The sequence below is a fragment of the Eriocheir sinensis genome, chromosome 13 (assembly GCF_024679095.1).
Source record: "Eriocheir sinensis breed Jianghai 21 chromosome 13, ASM2467909v1, whole genome shotgun sequence".
Classification (NCBI taxonomy): Eukaryota; Metazoa; Arthropoda; class Malacostraca; order Decapoda; family Varunidae; genus Eriocheir; species Eriocheir sinensis.
Window position 1 is genome coordinate 18,152,603 of NC_066521.1, and position 23,741 is coordinate 18,176,343.

The 23,741-nt window shown below is 42.9% G+C and overlaps 1 protein-coding gene and 2 long non-coding RNA genes across 10 annotated transcripts in view; 2 read left to right on the plus strand and 1 right to left on the minus strand.

Annotated features, from left to right (window-relative positions):
- The window catches only part of LOC126998114 (uncharacterized), a 30,905-nt gene extending 20,813 nt beyond the window's left edge, over positions 1–10,092 (plus strand). For 5 of the 7 annotated variants that reach the window (XM_050859519.1, XM_050859524.1, XM_050859523.1 and 2 more), the window contains 7 exons: positions 703–753; positions 2,344–2,444; positions 2,681–2,813; positions 3,161–3,245; positions 3,543–3,714; positions 4,083–4,179; positions 6,120–10,092. In XM_050859519.1, coding sequence (XP_050715476.1) covers positions 703–753; positions 2,344–2,444; positions 2,681–2,813; positions 3,161–3,245; positions 3,543–3,714; positions 4,083–4,179; positions 6,120–9,188 — 3,708 coding nt within the window. In that variant the 3' untranslated portion in view covers positions 9,189–10,092. The remainder of the gene's footprint in view (positions 1–702; positions 754–2,343; positions 2,445–2,680; positions 2,814–3,160; positions 3,246–3,542; positions 3,715–4,082; positions 4,180–6,119) is intronic. The other 2 variants (XM_050859520.1, XM_050859525.1) reach the window with 1 other exon arrangement.
- Positions 10,093–11,069: 977 nt separating this feature from the next.
- Positions 11,070–15,304, plus strand: LOC126998115 (uncharacterized). Of its 2 annotated transcripts, XR_007752639.1 has the most exons (5): positions 11,070–11,195; positions 11,318–11,414; positions 14,477–14,599; positions 14,740–15,027; positions 15,158–15,304. It is a non-coding gene; the product is annotated as an uncharacterized LOC126998115 (long non-coding RNA). The 2 variants fall into 2 exon arrangements; XR_007752640.1 differs by lacking the exon at positions 15,158–15,304 and having other exon boundaries at positions 11,082–11,195; positions 14,740–15,117.
- Positions 14,686–23,099, minus strand: LOC126998116 (uncharacterized). The gene is made up of 4 exons (XR_007752641.1): positions 22,776–23,099; positions 22,321–22,524; positions 15,119–15,563; positions 14,686–14,832 (listed from the first exon to the last, which is right to left on the minus strand). It is a non-coding gene; the product is annotated as an uncharacterized LOC126998116 (long non-coding RNA).
- Between the last annotated feature and the right edge of the window lie 642 nt (positions 23,100–23,741).

The following is a 23,741-nucleotide window of genomic DNA, read 5'->3' on the forward strand; positions in this document are numbered from 1 at the left end:
CATTCAGTTCTTTATAGTCTGCCTTGATGCATGCCAATAAAGCTTTCTTGCCTGAAAATTTTCAGTAAAAGCTAAAAATACCTTCCATGTCATTTGCAAGTCTTAACCTACTATATGATCACCCAAAGTAAATTATCACAGCAAAGAAGAATATGAAAACCTAGAAACTGCACCAGCACGAAATATTGTACAGTGAGAGTTCCTGGTGTAGGGTGTGAGTGTCTTAACAACTCTGCTTTGTTTCAGTAGTGATGGTGATTCCTTAAGCAGAACATCATAAATATCAAACATGTCACTGGTAAAAATCCTATGAGTACTGGATTTGCATTCAAGTCTGTGGTGTCATCTGGCTTAATAAACGTCTGGGAAACTTGAGACAGCTTTTGGCTATTCTTGGGTTTCTTAATACAAAGTGTATCCATAGGGCACCTTTACTTCTCATGTGGATCAAATTTACACTTGTCAGTAGAAGTGGATGATACTGGTTCGTGATTTGGAGTTTCAGTGCAGTTTCAGCATGATATATTTTATGGTAGTTTTACTTATCAATGTTAATATACTAGTACTACATGTATGCTGCATAATTCTGCCTACTAAACCTTGGAAACAGCTATACATGCCCACAGCAGCATGACATCAGGTGGCTGTGGGTAGACAGTCACCAAGGGCAGCGTTGAAACTGTTCCTTTTGCATAACTTCAGATGAGATTCCTAGCGTGGCTGAACCTCCTGATGACAGATGCAGAGGAGCAGGTAACATGGCACCACTTCCCCGGGCCAGACGCAGTGTACTAATATGCTTTACACCTGTGCCGTTGCTTTGACTTGCTGACTTTTGCACTGTACCAGCAGAGTAGATTTAGTACAGTACTTGCACTGTGTGGGAAGCTGTGTTGGTGCTGCATACTCAAGCCCTCAGTTATGATGATGTTTTGTCCCTCAGTAATCGGTTATTTGTGTGTGTATGTAGTGTTATGTATGACTACTGACAGTTGAATTTATGCGTGTACAGCCTTTGGGTTAAATCATCCTAGGTCTAATTTTACAGTAAGGCCTTCAGAATGAACACTTTATGATGTGAAGCCTTTGTCATTGTCTTGTGAATCTTTCTTATAGTGAGGCTCATCCTTTCAGTCATGTGCTGAGGGTTTTGCCTATATAGTTGACAAACATATTAGATGGCTTGTCCATGAATTATAATTTAATCTCATAAAATGGATGACTTGTCCATATAAGTCTCATAAGGAGGATGACTTAGACACCCATATTGATTAAAAAATACATTTTTTTTAAGTGACTATCACAAAATTGTCAGCCATCCAGGATTCCAGATGAAACACTTCAGTAAGCTGTAATATTTTCATATGAGTACTGAGATCACCCAACATGATAACATTTTTGGGGTAATCTGGTTAACTAACTGTTTCGTTGAACTCAGCACTGGGCACACCCAAGGCCTAGACTAGTAACACCTTGCTTCACTAACTTCCATAACTTTACAGCACATGCCACTTCATCAGATGGCTCCTACATACACATATTAGGATCATCTTATGTACTCTGCTCGCCAAATATCATCTGTGATTAGTTTCTTCATAGCATTCAAATGCCAACAATTTTCATAATTTGTGGAGGGACTTCTTTACATACATAATGACAGCAAATGCAGTTTTGGAATTCTGGTATCAATAAGGCCAATTTCTGAAGGTCTTATTATTAAATTTCATTGTAAGGTTGTTTGATCCATGCACCTCTTCTGTGCCACCCTATGTATGCCTCCACTTGGCAGGTGTTCCTTCCTTTACTCAGTGTAAGATTATGTCCATTATGGAGCATCTCTTGTTGGTTATCAGTGTGTGTGTGTGTGGGTGGGTGTGTGAGTGTGTGTGCACATACATTTGTTTTACTGTTTGAATATAGGAACTGATACATATGATTACCATCAGATCTTAAGAATAATAAGTTTTCATTATTTATAATGTGAAATCAATATATTTGTTCAAATATTAAATTTTCTCTGATCCAATGGATTCTCTTGTGATATCAATGTGCATTTAAATTTAAGCATGTGCATGTCACTGACAGCACTTGCAAAGAATATTCTTAATAGCTCTTGTATCAACACCATTGCCTTGCCACTCTTCTGTGTTGAAAATGATATGATATTGATTATAAAAATCTTATGTATATTATGGTCTTTCATTGAAGTGTTCATCAATTAAGTAAAATTTATTTAACTTTTGACCAAACAATATATTTTATAAGTTCATGTAACATTATCTATGTCCACTATCTTTTTTATATTTTGATCCAAAGATTGAATTAAATCCTCTGTTTTCTCAGGTGTCGGTGTCATCAACGGGGGAGGACGGGAAGGAGGTTGCCAAGATGGTCCTGGATCACGAGGGCAACCCAGAGTGGAAGTGCAACACCTGTGATTTCAGGCAAGCACAGTCACGTTTTGTGCAAAAAATCATGAAGAATCTCATCAGTCTTTCACATTAGTTAGCAGGGTTTCAGACAGGTTGTTCCTTTTTGAAAGCTTAAGTTTGTATTAGTATGTTATTTAGGATTTTTTTTAATGGCAGTCAAATGCATAGAGATCATCATTGCTGAAATATGAATTATTCCTTCTGTGGTCTTTACATTCTCTTGCCTTACCACTCGCTTCACTCCACAGGGACAGTGAGCGAGAGACGGTGGTGCAACACGTGCGCCTCGCCCACACGCGCAATGGCCCCGTGTCCCTCCTACATGCTGTCCACCGCTGTGATGTGTGTGGCTACGCTGCCGGAACCAAACGCGCTGTGCAGGTCAGCTAGTCATGGGCAAGCTGTGTTGCCTTGTGTAGATATATTTAGTCAGGGAGTAGTCAATAGATGCAGGTTGATTAACACGAGGATTGTTCATCAGTTATGTCCGAATAAAATTCATATTGGCTGTTATTTGATGAATCGTTGAGACTGTGTAAATGTGTTATCTCATGTTCAGACTGGTTCAGGGCAAAGTAAAATGCCTATTGCTGAGTTCAAACCATAAAACAGATTTTAATATTTTCACTAAATTTGTCTTAAAAATTGGATTGAATAGAGATGATTGACATTAAGTATCATTTACAACACTTTGAGAGCCAGAACCAATTGGAATTTCATCTTTTCAGCTCCACATTGACAGCAGCCACGGGGGCCAGGGCGGCATCACCAGCCGCTGCGAAGGGCAAAACCCGGACACCAAAGAATCTGGGGGTGAGCATTGCTTCATTGCTGTCTGTAGTGCGTTCCCTCAACAACACAGCATGGAGAATATTTTAAACTAAAGAGAGAGGATTACAGTAAAAAGACTAGCCTTGGTTACCCCATCATTATCATCACATATTCCATTTCACACATAGGCAGCCCTGGATTGTATTTTTCTTTTTTGTGTGTGTGCTGTCTTCCAGGGAGAGAAAACTTGGATGCATCTCCTTCCAGCTGCTATATTTCATCACATTCTTCCCTGATTATACGTCATTGGTATTTTGTAACTTGGATGTATTTTCCCAGGTGACGCTGAGAATGCCGAATACAGTGAAAACGCCCGAACTTACCACTGCCGGCAGTGTCCCTTCACCTGCAAGAAGCGCAGCGAGATGAAGCCTCATTTGACCTACCATACAGAACGCGCGGACTGCATCTTCAAGTGCATGTTTTGTCCCTATTATGTTCCTACAAGGAGGTAAGTCAAAGCAAAAGATTTTACTTAGGTCAGTGACTGATTGGTTCCCTATTGAAGGTAGACTTGGTTGTGTATGTTTTGTTTGTCTTAGCTTTTTATACATGCGCACAATTATAGACGACAAAGTCTTTATCAACCCAGCCAACCCCATAAGGGAAAATAAAAACTTCAGATGAAGAAGAATTATAGATTGTGAACTTTGAATTCATTGATGCAAAAGTGAAGTGATACATAGGTGTGTGGGAAAAGATTGTATTTAAGCTGAGCCCACCACTGTATTTATATATGATAGGCATGAGTTAGAGAAGATAAAAAGCCTCACCTATTTAATCTGTGCTCTTCTAACTTCCAAATCCTTCTCTCAACAGTGAGTTGTTTGAGCACCTTCGAGTCCATGGCATGGAGGTGCCGTCATCTGTAGTGGACGCCACCAACAAGAACAGCAGCTCACCCATCTCAAGCCAGGTGAGTCACAGGGCCACAGAGGGGAAGGGAGTTTATGAGGGAATCCAGATGAATGAGAGAATTGACTATATTAGGTCAGGGTATGGACAACAGCTCTCTCAAGGGAATGGCCACAGCAAGAAAGTCTCCTCGTCATTATGGTCTCTCCCTTTATACGTTGGGTCCCTGTGAGAAAGGATAGAAAGGAGATGACGGAAAGCAGACGGTTGTAAATTGGTGTGCTATAGGAGAATTACGTTGTCTGTGGAGTTCAGGACTGTATGCCATTCTGACTCCTGGACAGCACAAGTACCCTTACCAATCCCTCACCTTGTGCACTAAACACATTACTAACTTAAAGAAAAACCTTCAAGGCTTACATCATCTGGTGAAAAAATAACAATTAGTTCTTTCTTTCTGAGACATTCTAATACAGATTTATGAGGTGAAACTCCACTGCCTGGTATATTCATGAGTTTCATGAAGAGGGTAAATGAGGCATCTAGTGCTCAAGGGGCAAACAAGCTAATGACCTAGTTTTGAGCTACAGGCCTTCAAAGTCAAGCATAGCAAAAACATAATGAAAAACACGCACAGCAATATCACCATACATCAATAGAAAGTTTTCAGCTAGACAAATTCAGTGGAATCAGTGTTTGTGTGAAAATGTGTTAATTATTAAAAAAAAAACATGCATAGGTCTGGCATAAATCTTTGCTTTCCAAACTACCCTCCTACTCTTTCTATCCTTCTCTCTGTACCTTTATCTCCAGTTTCCTTTCTGACCATTCTATTCCTGCTGTGGTAGACAGTCACTGTTCTTCCCCTAAACCTATTAACAGTGGTGTCCCACAGGGTTCTGTCCTATCTCCCACTCTCTTTCTGTTGTTCATTGATGATCTTTCCAAAACGAAATGTCCTATCCATTCTTACACCGATGACTCCACTCTGCATTTCTCAACTTCTTTTAATAGAAGACCCACCATACAGGAACTTAACGATTCAAGGCTGGAGGCAACAGAACGCTTAGCCTCAGACCTTACTATTATTTCCGATTGGGGCAAGAGGAACCTGGTGTCCTTCAATGCCTCAAAAACACAGTTTCTCCACCTATCTACTCAACACAATCTTCCAAACAACTATCCACTATTCTTTGACAACACTCAGCTATCACCTTCCTCAACACTAAACATCCTCGGTCTATCCTTAACTCAAAATCTCAACTGGAAACTTCATATCTCATCTCTCACTTAATCAGCTTCCTCGAGGCTGGGCGTTCTGTACCATCTCCGCCAGTTCTTCTCCCCCACACAGTTGCTATCCATTTACAGGGGCCTTGTCCGCCCTCGTATGGAGTACGCATCTCGTGTGGGGGGGGTCCACTCGCACAGCTCTACTTGACAGAGTGGAGCCAAAGGCTCTTCGTCTCATCAGCTCTTCTCCTCATACTGATAGTCTTTTACCTCTCAAATTCCGCCGCCATGTTGCCTCTCTTTCTGTCTTCTATCGATATTTTCATGCTGACTGCTCTTCTGAACTTGCTAACTGCATGCCTCCCCTCCTCCCGCGGCCCTACTGCACACGACTTTCTACTCATGCTCATCCCTATACTGTCCAAACCCCTTATGCAAGAGTCAACCAGCATCTTCACTCCTTCATCCCTCACACTGGTAAACTCAGGAACAATCTTCCTTCATCTGTATTTCCTCCTGCCTACGACTTGAACTCTTTCAAGAGGAGGGTATCAGGACACCTCCTCCCGAAATTGACCTCTCGTTTTGGACACTCCTTTGACCTCTGTTCGGGAGCAGTGAGTAGCGGGCTTTTAACCCCCGCATAAGTTGCAAATCACCAATATTGACGTATGTGTAAGGATTTTATTTTTATTTACTCAAAATGTGTTGCATATTAAGAAGGAAACTATTTATTTGTATGACTTCATAACTTTTTTTCTCTTCTAGGATGATATTGGAGGACCAAGGCAGTTCATATGCAGCGCTTGTCCCTTTGAAACAAGAAGTCGAGCCAAACTGATGCATCATAAGCAGTTCCACAAACCCAAAGGTCTGCCATTCCGTTGCCCGCACTGTACCTATAATGTTACCAGACGCCACTTGCTGTCTCAGCACATCCGTGTTCATGGGATAGAGGATACATTGGAAGGAAATGGAAATGGGGATATGAGTCAGATGGATGATCGCTCAAACTCCCCATCTCCATCTCTCACCATCACTCCTGTTACCAATGCAGCAACTGGATCCTCAGGAGAGGACTCGGCACTGACTGACTCGTCCAATCTCCCCAAACTGACGGACGAGTCCACCACTCGCATGGAGGACATCCCGCTGGTGTGGGTGTCCAGGGATCATCGGTTCTTCAAAATGTTCAAGTGCCGACACTGCCCGCATGTCAACCTTCGCAAGACCAACATTCAGGAACACGAAAAAATGCACAAGACAGATATAAGCAAAGAAGCTGGAGGACTCCATTGCCCGTACTGTTCCTATGTGAGTGTGAACGCTGGTGTCATGTCTGCCCACCTGAAGGTGCATGGAGGTTCAATGGGACAGTGCCATGCTGTTGTTGATCCATCCCTGAGTGATGAAGATCAGCTGAAGCAACTGACCTCCAGAGGACCTGCTGCTTCCACAGAGACAACTCAGGCAGCAGCAGACAAGTTATCCAACTGGAAAAATGACGAGAAGATCTTGTATTATTGTCAGCGCTGTCCAGCAAGGTTCTTCTTGGAGAAAGAAATCCAGATTCACTCACGGTTCCACAACACCAGCCTGCCGCACACCTGTGATCACTGTAACTATGGCACCCGTCACCCTGCCCACCTCCTGACTCACCTTAAGGTGCACACACCTGAGTACCAGCAGCGCACGCGCTCCATGATGGGCCAGCACCGCACTGCCTCAAGCTACCCTCCAGTCCCAGGACTGACCATTCCTCACGAACTTGCAGACTTATCCGGAGAAAAGCACTCTGCCAAGGAGGCTGGAGGATCAGGCTCCCGTCCATTTTCTTCTTCACCGCCGCCTGCTCCAGGAGTCATGCCACAGCCTCCACCTACCAGCAAGTACATGTGTGATCAGTGTCCAGCAACATTCAGTAAGCTGGTCACTCTCCAGTACCACCAGTCCTTGCACGGGACCAAGAATCCGCACCCTTGCCCTAAGTGTACATATGCTGGTAAGACTTGGGACTCCCTCCAGCAACATATTCTGCTTCATAACCAATATGATCAGAATTGTCAAGCAGAAAAAGCTGCAAATGAATCTGCAAAGAAAGCAGAAGCTCAAAAAGCTCTTGAGGCAAGCCTGAGTTCAAAAATCTCACAAAGGACAGAAAAGGATAACAACACCTCAAGTATTCCACCACTTAAGCTCAAACTTATTGGACCACGACCAGGAACAGGAGAAAACAATCATGATGGAAGCCGCCCACAGTTCAAATATTACGTTGAAGAGCAAGTTCCCCTTTCGGGTGTTGATCTGCTGCGCCGCAAGACTCAAATGGAGAAGGAAGGTGACAGACACTTTAGTGATGTTGAATATATGATACGACCCCATGTGTTCAGCAAGAGCAAAGGAAGGGAAGACATGGAGGAGGAGGATCCTAAAAGAATTGGTGACCCTCAGCTCCATTATCCCCTTCACATCGACAAGGTTACTGGAAAGTCTCGCGAAAAGCGCTACAAATGCAGTAAATGCCCCTCAGCATTTGAGAAGGTGGAGCAGTACACTGTTCACACAAACCTTCATGGCTCCAGCCACAAATATAGATGTCGTATCTGTGATTACTCAGTCAAGTTCTATGCCAACTTCATGATGCATATTAAGCGTCACAAGTACCATGAAAGAATGGAAGCGCAGACCAGCGGGGAAACTCCACCGCTAGACAATGACTCAAAGTACGAGCCAATTGTATCAAAAGAAAACTCTTCTCAGGGAGAGAAAGTGGTAAGTAGTAAGACCCAGAATGAAGAACATTCAAATAAGGAGAATTTGGAAGAGGCTGACTTGACAACAATAGAACGTCAGCATCTTTTGTTACAAAACAAAAAGGGAGTTGGAGAGGCCCCAAAGAAGGATGATGAAAGAGAAAGAAGAGTGTATTACTGCCAGTATTGTCCCTATGCTAACATAAGGAGAGATGCAGTAGACAGTCACAGTATGAGGCATCGTGCAAATGGTGGATTTGGATCCTATAAATGCACCTTCTGCGATTACACAGCCTCTCAACCCAATTTCATTCGTGAGCACACCAAAGTGCACTTCCGTCCTTTCAAGTATGTTCACCCAGAAGGATTCATGCGCCATGACCGACAGGAAATATTCAGCCTACCTGTTGGCTCAGGAACCAAAGCCGGCAATAAGCAAAAGAGTGATGGTAGTTCTCAGTCAGCTCCAGAAAAGTATGTGATATATTCCCACGAGGTGGGAAACGCCAACCCAGCTGAAGAGTCTGAAGGAGAAGAGGAGGAAAATGTTAATGCAGAGATGGTTAAAAGTATACAAGTGAATTTCCACTCTGGAGATATAGTGGAAGCTCCTTTTGACTATGTAGTATCATTGCGGCCCAAATTCAAAGCTACTAGCTTCCACCTGGAAGCCAATGACGTGACCAATAATTCCAGCGAAGTTGCCGAGAAGGTAGAGAGGATGAATCCTGAGGCTGCTGTGCCAAGTACTAGTGGAGAAAACGGTTCAGTGGGCACAGAGCAGGCTCCCCAGAAAGATGAGAGCATGGAAGTGGATGAAAATACAACTAGTGGAGAAAATGAGAAAACTGAGATGCCAACAGAGCCTTCTGGAGAACCAAAGAGTCTTGTTGAAGATCACGACATGGAAACTGAATCCCCAGAAGACACTGAAAATTTACAAAACGGGCATGTAGAGGAAATACATGAAGTGACAAAACCTCCCGTAAAAAGCCAGGAAAATGTAAAAGTGTCAGAGTCAAAGCTTAGTGAATTGTCACAGCCTTTAGGGAAGAGCAAGGGAAGCACTCCGTCAGAAAGTTAAACATGAAATAAGCAACATACAGTACATATATTTTTGTGTGAAGGCTGTAAGTTCGTGTGTGTGTGTGTTTACTTTCAAAGTGTACAAAAGCACTCCAGACTTTATTTATTCATATTTTACTATTGCATTGGCATTATTTATGACAGGTTTGGGAACTCGTCCTTACCTAATTCCGGGTTTGTTTTCAGCCAAAGATAAAAGAATTAACTGATAATTCAGACTAATTTTGCCTTGAATTTTTCACATGCATCATAATTATGTATGTTGCAGTAAAGGAAAATTGTTGCTTATAATAGTATTTTCAGTACTACTACATTGTGTGTGCATATAGGGATGGTGGCCGCTACCCCCCACCAGTGTGTTACAGGACTTGGTGCTGCTATGCTGGTGCCATGTACGTCGTGACTGGAGAATGTGTGTGTGTGTGTGTGTGTGTGTGTGTGTGTGTGTGTGTGTGTGTGTGTGTGTGTGTGTGTGTAATGTAATGTATTCTTGCATTTAAGTTACTCATAGTCATGGAAGTATGGATGGAAGCTTGGATTTGTTCCCTTCACTACTGTACCTTTTCAATACAAACTATAGATGTAACAATGTGATTCTATATAATTTTCTACCACTGAAGTCATGGTAATAGTAAGGCATTGCAGTGTGTTGTTGATCATACTTGGACTATTTAAAACCACAATTGACTATTTTGTAAGGTACACCTGTATAAAGATTGAATTTATCTTTAGTCTGTAGGGTTGTTATATATTTTGTTTTCCTTCTATAGTTGGGGGAAGGATTTCAGGAGTGTGGAAATGTCCCCGCTGTGCGCCGCCTGTTTGCCGCAGCCCCGGGATGTCTGCCACTTTTGTAAAGGGAATTTTGTATAATCTATTTTCACAAGAATTTTTGTGCCGGAGAGATTTGTGTCATTGTCCTTACGAAGTGTGGTAATTGGTGCATGACTTGGTTCATCCGTGATATTTCTGGGTAAGTTTAATTAGGGGTGATTGTATGTGTGTTTAGAAAGAATGCTAGTGCAGGAGAATGACTGCTTGGTGTTTGCACTTTCTGGGCATTCACTAAGAACAGAGGTGGCTGGCAACATTTCTTGTACATACTCGCCCTCAGAAATATTTTGTAAGAGGGATATCTAATGACATTATCTATAAACAACCACAGGCACTTTCTCAACAAATTACTGAACCACCTCGTTATATCATTTATCTACACTGCCTGTTTTCCTAAAATACTAACCCTGAGGACTCTAGTGATGCCAAGCCATCATCCTATCAACCATTGCTGTGTAGTTCTTGCAATGATTCTGTGTATGATTTGTGTGATGACTGTGGGCAGGAGACTTCACATTCAAATTGTCATGCATGTCTTCATTACCTCAACAAGCAAAGCACACAAGTTTATTGCGTGTCTTAGTGGAAGAAAGGGAGGGAGGGGTAAGGAGGGAACCACTGCAGGACTTCATTACCTGTGCATGCGCGTGGCCAGATTAGCGACCAGTCTTTGTCCTCTTAAGTATTAGGTGCAGCAGCTTTGGCCGTCACCGGTGTCTACAAAGTTGTTCTATAGTGCGTTCGTAGCATGAAGTCTGTTCTAGGTGTGGCAGATTCTGGAATTACCAAGAGTGCGGCGCTGCCAGTTCGACCGTCAATTAGGTTGTGGGTAGGTAGGTAGGGATACTTTTAATCTGATAATTGGCGGTCGAACTGGCAACGCCGCACTCGTGGTAATTCCAGAATCTGCCACACCCAGAACGGACTTCATGCTACGAATGCACTATAGTCATTGGAGTGAGGTAATTAAGGTGTTGAATTCATTATTTAGGGCATATTCCTCTCATTTGGTCTGTGTGTGTGTGTGTGTGTGTGTGTGTGTGTGGTTCGAACAAGGAGTTTTGTCTAGGTTCACTGATTTGATCCAAGGGTTTGATCAGTTGGAAGGTGGATCCTGTGGAGTGTGGACGTGCCCTGCCCTGTCCACTTCCTCGCCCTTCCCATCCCTCAGGTAAGTGAAGCTAGACACGAAGCACTTCATGATTATACATTTGCGTTATTCTTGTTACATTTTTGACATTTATCTTATTAGTATGTCAGTGTTGTGTGATTTTACCAAGTCATATTTTTCAGAGAAGCTTGTCATTGTACTACCTGAGGCTGCCCAGCTACACTCAACGACCCCCAACACATCAACACAGGACCTCAACGCACCAGACTTTCACACAAGGTACGGAAATAACACAAACTATTTAATCATTTTTGTGACTTCATTTACACTCATAGCACACTGCATGGCACGTAACACATTCCAGGCCACAGGTAGGTCTTAGGCGGCAACAGCAAACAAGCACTTGAAGAATAACCACATTCCCTCAACCTGGTTCAGTGTTTCGAACGACACACCGAAGCATCAGGCAGTTAAGACTAATTAGATGGGGGGAGGGGGGGCTGTGGATGATAGTAGGAGCTGGGTGCTTGAAGAGGATTTAAACGTATTTGATGTTTTAACTATACTACTTCTACTGATTGTTTTGTGGAGCAGTAATCTTGCTGGAGGAATAATGTTACTACAAGGCCTATAATTTTGATGAGTGGTTTGGCTTGTTGAGGCTTGATTGGTGTTGCTTGTTTAGAATGTTCCCCTAGTTTCCCCTGGGCTTTTTGTTTCCTGCAGGCTTTTCTTTTTTTGCTTTTTTTCCTCTTGTGTAAAACTCGTTCGTATGAGAGAGAGAGAGAGAGAGAGAGAGAGAGAGAGAGAGAGAGAGAGAGAGAAGGGGGGAGGGAGAAATGGGGGAGAAAGAAATGGAAGAGAAATGAGGAAGAGAGAAATGGGGGAGGAGAGAAATGGGGAAGAAAGAGAAATGGGGAAGAAAGAGAAATGGGGGAGGAAAGTGAAGAAAGGGAGAAATGGGTGAGAGATGGGAGGGAAATGGGGAAGAGAGAAAATGAGGAAAGGGAGAAATGGGTGAGAGAAATGAGGGAGGACTGAGGAAAGAGAGAGAAGGGGAAAGAGAGATGAATTAATACAGATATAAAAGTATGTATGTGGGGGTCCCTATTTCACTTTCTTTGCTTCCTCAATCATCTTTACTTTCACTTTCTTCCTCTTATCACCTTCCACATCATCTGTTCCATCCCTTCCGATCCATATCCATCACACCATTACTACATTTCCGTCAGATTATCAACATTTTTTGCAGCTTGAAAAATACGATAGCCCAGTTGAATCACCTCATCACATCACTTAATCCAGATATGATAGTAAGAACTTTAATTTGGTGGACCCCAGACATTGGTAGTAGTTAACTTAACCCTCCTGTCTTAGTATGGAGTTTCTGTAAAGTTCATCCGATAGACTTAGGCAAAGGCAGCAGTGTTACCATTGTTGTCACCAAGCTGAGGTTTCGTGTTAAGCCTGACCTTGACACAGACTAATCTTTCAGGCATACAGGCAGGCAAAGATAGATGGATGCTGTATTGACCACATTTGAAAGTTCTATAAAACATACTTATTTGGTTTTCATTTAATTTTCTCTTCCCAACTTTATGATATCTGTATTTGACCCTCTCGAGGTATGTGACTTTCTTTGATGCTTCCATAACTTTGACTGTTCCCATGATGTAAGCGCTTTTGTTCTCTCATCTTGTCGCCCTAAACTTCCATTGCAACATCACCATCTCCCATGTTTAACTTATATTCTTCTGGCTTCTTTAAAGATATTGTTTCCATGCCATACAACAATACTGGTCTCACCACTGACCTATAAGACTCTTCCCATGACTACTGACCCTCCTGGCACACAAGACTCCCAGTGCCTTTCTCCATTTATTTCACACTGCTTGAATTCTACTTTGTACTTGTCCATTAGCCATTCCTTTTTCAAAATTGTTTCTACTTTCAAGATAATGGAGTTTCCATAGTATATTCAATATCCATATAGTCATCACTGTTGTCGATTGGTTGTGCTACACTAAAGTCCTAGCACACGCTGTCCTCTGCTGCAGTGGATTAATTGCCACAGAGGGTTTTTACAGCATGCACTGTCCTCCACATGCTGCACCCTTGTGGCATAATTGTTAGCCTGCCTAGCTCACAAGAACTCACAGGTTCGGGTTCAATCCTGGCCTGGTCAGTCAGCGCCCTGCTCACCCCTTTGTTTATCCTCCCTTTTGGTAAAGGTAATATTGAGTGTATACGCTGTAGCTGCGCATGGCTGTGGTGCTCATCGCATTGCATTAGCCCTTTGAACATGTGGTGGTAAGAACCCATTTACCGCAGGACATAGGGCAAAAGTGAAGTCCGGGATTGCCAAAGTTTTCCTTTCCTAGGTTTCCCCAGGTACCCATTTATTGACCAGCTCAAAAGGGAGGAGAAACAGTTGTGTGGGCTGCATGTCGACTGCCCGGGCTGGGATTCAAACCCAGGTCTGCAGATTTGTAGCTATGCACATTAACCACTGCTCCATGGAGGAAGGCTTTCTTTTGGGCTGGTCACCTGGGAAGGAGAATTTTGGTAATCTGAATGTCGCACTGGCCCTGCATTCCATGATGATAAGTTCTTCCCCATTATAGACTCAAGGGCCAATGAGACATGAGCACTGAGGCCACCTGCACGTCAGCATTTGCCCCCCATTGCATGTACAGTATATTTCTGCTCCATTATTGTGACACTATTTTGACGAGTTGATAAACCTACTTCACTGCTTCATAAAGACTGCCTTAACTCAATCATGTTGTTCAATACATGCTAAAAAAAAGCACATCCTGTATAAACACCACTTTTATCAATATTTATTAAATCTAACACTACGTAGGCAGTAAATAAAGTTGAAAAAAATGTAAATTTCTAAGCTCTCAATTTTATTCCAAGAAATCGGTGATAACTTTGGGACATCTAGTGGTAGGATTCAACCTCCTGAACATATTTTTTTTATCCTTCATGCGTATACTTTGCTTAAGGAATCAAACTGGGAAACATCAATAAGCAAATTATATGCATGAAGGATAAAAAAATGTGTTCAGGGGGTTGAATCCAACCACTAGATGCCCCAAAGTTATCACCGATTTCTTGGAATAAAATAGAGCGCCTAGAAATTTAAATATTTTTTAAACTTTATTTACTGCCGACGTAGTGTTAGATTCAATAAATATTGATAAAACTGGTGTTTATACAGGATGTGCTTTTTGTTCTCCCGAGAACAACTAGGATCACAGAAGTATCCAGGAATAAATTACCAGTTTTACTGTAGACTTTTGCAGTTAATGGAAGACCTCATTGCTGCATTTCAGGTTGCTCAGAAGTCCTCTTCAGGTGAAGCATAATGAAAGAAGTGATCATGGGTTTGTCCTCCACACTCACACTGGAAGGCTGACATGCATGATGGCTATCATCCGAGAGTCTCCGGAGTCCGGGTACTATACTGCAGTTAAACAATGTTTAACTCCAATCTACACTTGTGATTATGGATAATAACCAGCCTGAATAGAATATTAGCTTTATTTTTGTTAGAAAAGGTTTCTGTGTTTCCATTGATAATTGGTGTTGTTCGCAGGTGCTTGCCGATCCCATCAGCAGTGTTGAAGGCCAAGAAGATATCCAATGACAGTGACGTTGATAGCAGCTGCAGCAGCCATCAATCCAACATCTGTAACGAAGAGAAATGGAAGGATACTTCGTTGACACTACAGCTAGGAAGGCACCGCCTGTTGAACTGCCATCATCAGAAGACACACACTCAAGACTGGGCGGAGGCAAATCTGCCTACACAGGGCAGCTCTGTGAACATACAGCATCTACCTGTTGTCCGAAGTACATGGACCAGGAGAACTGTCAGGTGGTGGTAAGTCTAAAGGAGCTGCTTACCCCATCTTGCATTATTAACAGCTGTATTGAAGATAAGCTCTAAATATAATGAATTATATCAGTGGTACCTCTTGCATTTCAGTATTCTCCCTCCTCTTCTCTCTTAGGTACTGCTGCACCTCTTCACTGTCAACGGACTCGTCACAAATGTTCATTACTTCCAGAAGATGGACCATCCCACGGCGGTGACGGTACACTTTGGTGCATGCGAGAGGGAATAAACAAACTGTGCAGTAAAGGTGTGAATACCACAGTTGGAATCCATATACCAGCCTCTTCTATATTGTGCCCCTTACTTGTGAATTACACATTCCAACTATGGTATTCACATCCTTACACTGCATAGTTTCCTGTTCCCTCTCACACACACCCCAAGTGTACCGTCGCCTACGTGGGGACGCTCCTCCAGAAGTAATCAACAATTAGCGAAGACTTGACAAACTCCTCTTCGTTCTACACTTCGACTCTGTCACACTTGCAGGTTTTGTGGTCAGCTCTCGTAGGCACACTTCCCTGCAAAGCAACGAAGTTTAGTGGGATCATAGAGAAGCGTCACTGTGCTGCATGACACCTACAAAATGAGTAATGAAACCTTCAGATGTAAAAAACCTCGTGCCACATATTCACCCTTCCTGCTATCCCACGTGTTGTCCTCAATAATGTTTTCTCCATCAAACACTCACAACCACCTATAATGCTACATACTCGAGTACCTGCAGCTATCAACATGCCCACCAATATACAGCAAGGAAAACCCGAACATCTCATCCTTACTATTGAGTATCGCAAGGTTAGGCAAGGGATCCTAGTAAAGCAACTTTGTACTTAAAGGACTCTCAAAATATTAACTGTGTAGCCTACTCTTTGTGGTAGGTGTTTTGGCATTAACGTAATGTAACGTAACCTTAAATAGTGTCAACGTTAAACTTAACCTCAAACTATGTCACTAAATACACAAGAGGAAGGTATACATAGAGAGATTGATAGTGAGTAAGGTCAGGTAGGGAGGGAAGGAGGCGACGGGCAGAGTTGAGGCAAAGGTCAGGAGGGCTCGGGGCTCAGGGCGGGCACGTCAAGGGAAGACACGGCGAGGAGGAGCGAGATCGATGCCACCTCACTCGGCACAGCGGGAGGAGAGGAGATGGAGGAGGCGGGCAGGTGGTGAGGAGGGGAAGTGATGGAGAAGAGGAGAAAGGGGATGCAAGAAGTTGGGAGGGAGGCAGGTGGCGATAAGAGACGGGGAGGACAAGGGTGGTGGGGGAGAGAGGAAATGGGGGAAGGAGGTGTGGGGGGAATGGAGAGGAGGAGGAATGGGGGGAGGAAGGACTCAAAGGGGGAGGGGATGCATTCAAAATTAAAGATGCTTTCTTAAGCCAAACAAAAGCCAGGATCTCTGCCCGGATGCTACCTTATAATTTAATGTATGAAACAAAAATAAAAATTCGTAATGCAGACTGATATATACATTTTTCGACCTCCCGCCCACCCAAACGGCTTCTGGCAACACTAAGGGATTCTTCTTCGTAATATAATTAAGTCATAAGGAAGCTAAAATATGAAGGCATGGCAGAAAAAAAAGAGGAAATAAAAAAAAACGTAAATCGTGTGTGCGTGTGTGTGAAGTGTTTAGTTTCGTACACACACACACACACACACACCGAAAAGAAATAGGAAAGAGAAACACGCTAACTTTTTTTTCCCGGGCACAAAATCTTTCCCTCCCTCGTCTTCCTCCTTCCCACCCTTGACGCCAAGACCTCTGGGACAACACGCGTGCAGAGAGATAATTTTCAGGACGTTAGCCAAGTCATCTCGCATTAATGACTCTCTCTCTCTCTCTCTCTCTCTCTCTCTCTCTCTCTCTCTCTCTCTCTCTCTCTCTCTCTCTCTCTCTCTCTCTCTCTCTCTCTCGTCTGGGTAGTAATTATTTATGACTCGCTCGGTACATTTTCCAAGACTTTTTTTTCTTTTTTCTTCTCGTTTTTTCCAGAGCGATGAAGCGACGACGAAAACGAGGACGAGGAGGAGGAATAAATAATAAAAGACTTGAGAGAGAGAGAGAGAGAGAGAGAGAGAGAGATGAATACGAGGATTGAGTGAGCGAGATGAGAAGCGAACTAGCGAGATGAAACACGAGTGAAAAGAATAAAGAAAGGAAGTAAAAAGAGAATATAACAAGAGCAAACAAAGAAAGCGAAGAGAATAACTAAAAGAGGAAAAAAAAACAAAGAACAAACAGGAAAGCATAAAAAAAGAATAGTGAGTAGATAGAAAGAAACGACGAAAAGTGTGAAAAAAATGAGAAATAAGTGAAATGGAGAATGAACGAAGATATGAGAAGAGAATTAAAAGTGATTTAGGCGACACTTTAAATGCTTTGATAATAGAAAAGAAAACTACTTCTCTATCTTACAAATCTAATAACGGAAAGGAAAAGACAATTGTATCTCTATCTTACTCTCCCTATCTCTCCTTCTCCCTCTCCCTATCTATATTCCGTCTCCCTATCTCTCCTCCTTCTTCTCCCTATCTATATTCCGTCTCCCTATTTCTCCTTCTTCTTCTTCCTCTCCCTATCTCTCCTCCTTCTCCCTCTCCCTATCTATATTCCGTCTCCCTATCTCTCCTTCTTCTTCTCCCTCTCCCTATCTATATTCCGTCTCCCCATTTCTCCTCCTCCTTCTCCCTCTTCCTATCTATATTCCGTCTCCCTATCTCTCCTCCTTCTCCCTCTCCCTATCTATATTCCGTCTCCCTATCTCTCCTTCTTCTTCTCCCTCTCCCTATCTATATTCCGTCTCCCTATCTCTCCTCCTTCTTCTTCTTCTCCCTCTCCCTACCTATATTCCGTCTCCCTATCTCTCCTTCTTCTCCCTCTCCCTATCTATATTCCGTCTCCCTGTCTCTCCTCCTTTTCCCTCTCCCTATCTATATTCCGTCTCCCTATCTATATTCCGTCTCCCTATCTCTCCTCCTTTTCCCTCTCCCTATCTATATTCCGTCGCCCTATCTCTCCCCCTCCTCCTCCGTTCAGAGCAGAAGCATGCAAAGGAGCGATCAACGAGGTGTGAACATGAGAAGAAAGTGAGATAGAGAATGAATGAAGAGAGTACGACCGAAGGAAAAAATGAGAGAACAGATGCAAGAAAAGAAGCGTAAGGTGTAAGTAGAAAAAAAAAAAGAGAGGAAAAAGTAGGCGAGAAAAAGTGAATCGACAGAAGCAAGCGAAGAAGGAAAAGGTATCTAGAAAAGGAGGTAGAAAAAAAGTAGATAAGGAAAAGTTGGTGAAAGAACAAATGCAAGGGAAGAAGCGAAAGATAAGCAGAAAAAGTGATAAAAAGTGGATAAACAGAGCAAGCAAAGAGTGATAGACAAAGATAAAAGAAGTGAGCAAGTGTCTGAAGTGGCAAGTGGAAGAATTGAAGATTATGTAAAGCTTAAAAAGAGAAGGTTGTTAGTAGGAGAGAGAGAGAGAGAGAGAGAGAGAGAGAGAGAGAGAGAGAGAGAGTCTATACCCGCTCTCTAATCAAAACGAAAGAAAAAAACTCGTACGCCTCGTCAAACACCAAAAAACGACAACGAAAAAACATCAGAAAATAAAAAAAAAGAAAAACTGAAAAAAAGGAAAAACTAAGAAAGAAAAAACGTCCGGGAAAAAAATGAAAAATAAAATAAAAAGGACGAAAAGATGGCGACAAAAAAAAAAAAAAATGTATATATCTTTTTCTCGTAATCAGAGCCATTTTCCAAGTCAGAGGCCGCCATTTTGTGCAACTGAGTCAGCCTACCAACGCACACACGCACACACTCACATCCAAACACACACACACACGCACACACACACACACACACATGAACCTATCGAGCGTCCTCCTCCAACCTCCTCCTCCTCTTCATCCTCCTCCTGCTGCTGCTGCTCCTCTTCCTCTTCCTCCTCCTCCTCTTCTTCCTCACACCATCCTGCCATCCATCATCCAACCTTCCTCTTCCTTCCTTGCACAGTCTCCTCCTCCTCCTCCTCCTCCTCCCTCTTTTTCATCTTCCTTCCTCCCTCCTTCACTCACTCACTCAAAACAAACCCCTCCCTTTTATTTCACCTTCATATCCCCCTTTTCACCCCCTTTTTCTCCCCTCTCCCACACCTCATCCCCTCCACCTCCCACCTCCACTACATTCTTCCACCTCTCGCCACCTTCCTCATCATTCCACTTTAAAACGCCAAGTCCCGTAAAGGTATGCCATGTGTCCTGTCGCCCTTACCCTTCATCTCCTTAATCCCCAATAAAAGCAAACATTACACCTTGAATTAGTAGTTTCCCACGATCCTTTCTAATGGGGTATTTACCGGACCTTTTTTATCTTTAAGAGAAGGCTAAGTTAATTTTTCTGCTACCTATCTGTGTCTATGTAACATTTAACCACGTAAGGACTGTTCTTGGTTCGTGATTTTGCTCTTTTAAGGAAAATATGCGGATAACAGATCTGGTTGGCACCTCTCATGATGGACACCTGTATCTGTTTCCACTTTCACCACCTTCCTTTACGTACTTCCTTTCATCTTTCTTGCCTTAACCCGTGAAACCCCTGAATTTAGACACACCACACCTCTCTGACTTCCTTTCCCTCCTGATTCATATTGTCACCTACTCGTAAACACCTGCTTCGCCTCTATGATTTCCCTTTCAACCTGATTCATAGCACATATCATCGCCTACTTGTAAACTGCTCATGCTTCACCAACGTCTTCACTCCTCCTTACATAATACTCTATTTCCTACCGTCTGAGAACTGGCAAATGATCAACACAGCTTCTTTCTCCTTGCTTGACTCTTTCTATACATCTAAAAGTCTAACTATTTATTCTTCAGGTTAATATATTTGCTCTCGGTCAGGATTTGTTCGAAGTAATGTTGAAATGTATATATTAGATGTCTTTTTTTACCTCCATTTTCCTCCCGACTTCTAATTACGAGTACTAAGAATTTTGATGAGTGAATAATTCTTCGTATTTCTGAGTACAAGGAAAATGAAGTATAAATGAGCGCTCACTAATATTACAAAACGAATAATTAACGTGATTGACCCCCCTCTCTCTCTCTCTCTCTCTCTCTCTCTCTCTCTCTCTCTCTCTCTCTCTCTCTCTCTCTCTCTCTCGTGGAATCCATTAAAAAACGTGTAAATAAACGAAAAACATGATTTATGGAAACGTTAATTCGAGAGAGAGAGAGAGAGAGAGAGAGAGAAAACTCGTACCCTATACATGAAACACGCATTAGAACTGGGTACGAAAAAAAAAAGTGAAAGAACACGAGAAAAATGTTACTGAAAAAGATCGGACATAAAAGCACACGTATAGGACCCGACTTGTCCCCTTTAAGGTCCGAACACACACACACACACACACACACACGACCCTCGCATGACCTAGTAGCCACGCACTTCCAAGCCACACCGTCCGAGCTCCGTCAACAAAGACCAATACGGTTACGAGGAAGTCTTCGAGAAACTGTTTGTGTATTCGAGGGAACGAACAAGAGAGATAAGAGAGAAAAAGAGAGGGGGGAAGGGATCTACTTAACGTCCAATATTGTCAATTATTAGTTATCTCTTTTTGAGGAGTGAGAAAGCGAGGGAGAGAGAGGGGGGTGTCGATTAAATCCATTTAAATTTATAACATCAAACTTTTTGGCTTTAAACTGAGCTGAATCCTATTTTTGAGCTGCATTTCCTAGTCTCAAAAGTTTTCAGCCAAGTTTTTCTATTTACGTAACAATAAATACTCAGCTCATTCCTATACAGTATATGTAAAACTCTGAAGGCAGTGGGTACAATATATGCAAAGATGAAAATGGGTTTAAGTTTCATATTACCTTTCAATCTTTACTTAAAACATAATACTTAAATACGACCTGTGCAGGATATTCAAAATACATATTCAAAAGACAGCAAAAAGATCTCATAATCGTTAGCTACACAACAATGGCAATTCATCTGATGCAGTTCGCTAACCATTATTCACCCTAAACTTCCTAACGACGTCCTAAATGTTGTGTTGCTACGTTACAAACTTTAAAGACCTTCTCAAGGAACCAAAGTCAACATCTTCGTTTGAATAAGAAACCTTCGCAAAGTCTTGTATGTACAGCGTCTTGGGAGGACTTGGTGCCTTGAGGTGAGGTAAACAGAGTAAACCAAGGAGGCACAGGTGGCCCAAACTTCAGAGGAAAGGGATAATGAGACTACGTAAGGTAAGAACTGGTCAGGTAAAATCTCTCTCTCTCTCTCTCTCTCTCTCTCTCTCTCTCTCTCTCTCTCTCTCTCTCTCTCTCTCTCTCTCTCTCTCTCTCTCTCTCTCTCTCCAGGGGAACTAAGAAAACTATATAATTACCCTCAGGCTTAACACCCATTAGCTTCTTTACAACGGCTGCTGCACGTCTCAATGATGCCCGTCAGCTCTTAACGCCCACCAGCTAACCGAGTAGTCTTCCCCATACCCGCCACACCCCACTAAACACCTCCACTTCCCTCATCCACGACCCTATTTTGAAATAATCCAATAATTAAACCAACTTAACAGGATAACGAGCGAGAGGTCAGTGTAGTAGTAGACCAAACAACTCAAGTACACCTACCTATCGTTACCTGCTGATAACTCACTCCCACTCCCCGCAAAAAAAAGACCTCCAAACAAGCACTTATGGTATCACCAGCGTAAGTATACCTCCGTGACGATCGTTATATGCTGATATTCACCCCAATAAACAATGTTACATCCAAACAAGCATTTAGTTATCACAAAACTTCATCTCAAACTACAACTAGCAAAGGCTTTAATTAATGGATAAGTCAATCATGGCACGAGTGAAAATCTCAAGGTCCTGTGCTCCATTGAGGGTGAGGGGGGTGGGGTGGGGGCAGCTATAACAACAATTTGATTATTTTCGGAGATGTGGAAATTAAGTAAATGGCAAGAGAACATGAGCTTTTGAATTTATCTGGGTTCATTGATATTAAGGTATAAAGACAACTAAAGATTATAATTTGTAGGTACCAGACTAGACTATCACTGAATTGATATAAGAAATGTAATCCAGCTAATAAGGGAGACGGGGACTGGTGCTACATAATTTTCTAAGGGGGTCTGGACATGTTACAAGGCATGACAAACGGGAAAAGGGGGTAAAAACATGATCCAAAAGAGCGTTACTTAATTTTTGACTGGCCCTTAAACACCATGTACACTACCATTTACTACCATGCTCAGCCTCACCTCACCAACAGCTCCATATCAAAAGGCGGATCAGGATACCATAGCCACCCTCACGACCCACAGGATTCCATGACGAAGAACCGAAGTGATGCGAGATGACATCCTTCCTTCCTCCCAGCCGCTGATCTTCAAGTGGTCGCCGGCAACTTGACTTCACTGGTTGTTCTTGTTCTTCATGATCCGCGTCAGCCATCCGGAATAGACCTAAATATGGTAAACTTGTATAATTTCGTTGAATATTAGTACGTAAACGAGGTAATTATGGTCAGGTATCAAGATGCATATGCAACAAATTAAAATGGCAATTCTATCTTGTATAATTAGAAAGAAAACGGTGAGCGAGGTAATTTTAAGTGGCTGACTATACACTATTCACACTCAACACAATAGCAATAGTTCAAGAGAGAGAGAGAGAGAGAGAGAGAGAGATAGAGAGAGAGAGAGATACACCTTACCTCCACAGCGGTTAGCTAAACACTAAACCCTGTGAAGCCTCAGCTATCAGAGACTCGAACCTGGCGAACCACCTGACCGAGGAACGAGACTGGAAATGAAGCAATGATATTTAAATAGTTTCGACGGCCATGTTGCGCCATTACCAAGCGAGTGTAGTTGATGGATAAGTTAGGGAATGATTTTGAGGTTGAATTAGAAGGATTACATTCGAAGTTTGCACAAAAGGAGGAAGTTCGTGATAGCTAAAAGGAAGTGAAGAGGAAGACAGATATAAAGAGGATGGTAAGAACGAGGGAAGAGGTGGTAAAAATAGAGACGAGGAAAAAATAATAACGGGAATAGTAATAACGAGAGAGAGAGAGAGAGAGAGAGAGAGAGAGAGAGAGAGAGAGAGTTATATACCCTACATTCCCTATTTGTACCCAATCCCTACCCACCCCACCCCCTCCTCCCTCCCCACTCCACCCCACCCTCCACGAGTCCACCACCCATCGACACCCCCACCCCCACCAGGAGCAGGAGGAGGCGGCAACACATCTTTAGGCGCAACACTCCAGCGTGATGAAAAGTGTGGACGAAAAAATACGACAACACCAGAGAGCAGAGTTATTGACCAAGTTGCTGAGAGAAACAAGGGGGCCATAATGATCTGCCGGGCGGGAGGAGAAGGCTGGGCGACGGCGGGCTGGCGGGCTGGATGGCAAGGCTTCCCCCTCGCCATTCCCTCCGCGCCTTCGCCTCCTCCTCCTCCGCAGCGCCGCCCTTGGTAACAGCTGCAGATGGGGGTGAATTTCGGTAAAGTATCGTCGCTGGAGAGGTGCAACATGTCGATCTACCCCCAAGATGTACTGAATTCACATGGTGCTAGATGCTAGTCAACTCCACGCACCAAATAAATCCAGTGATCCAGGGTCTCAATTGGCGGAGGGGCCGGCCTCGTCTGACCTATCGCGCGCCGGGCCGCT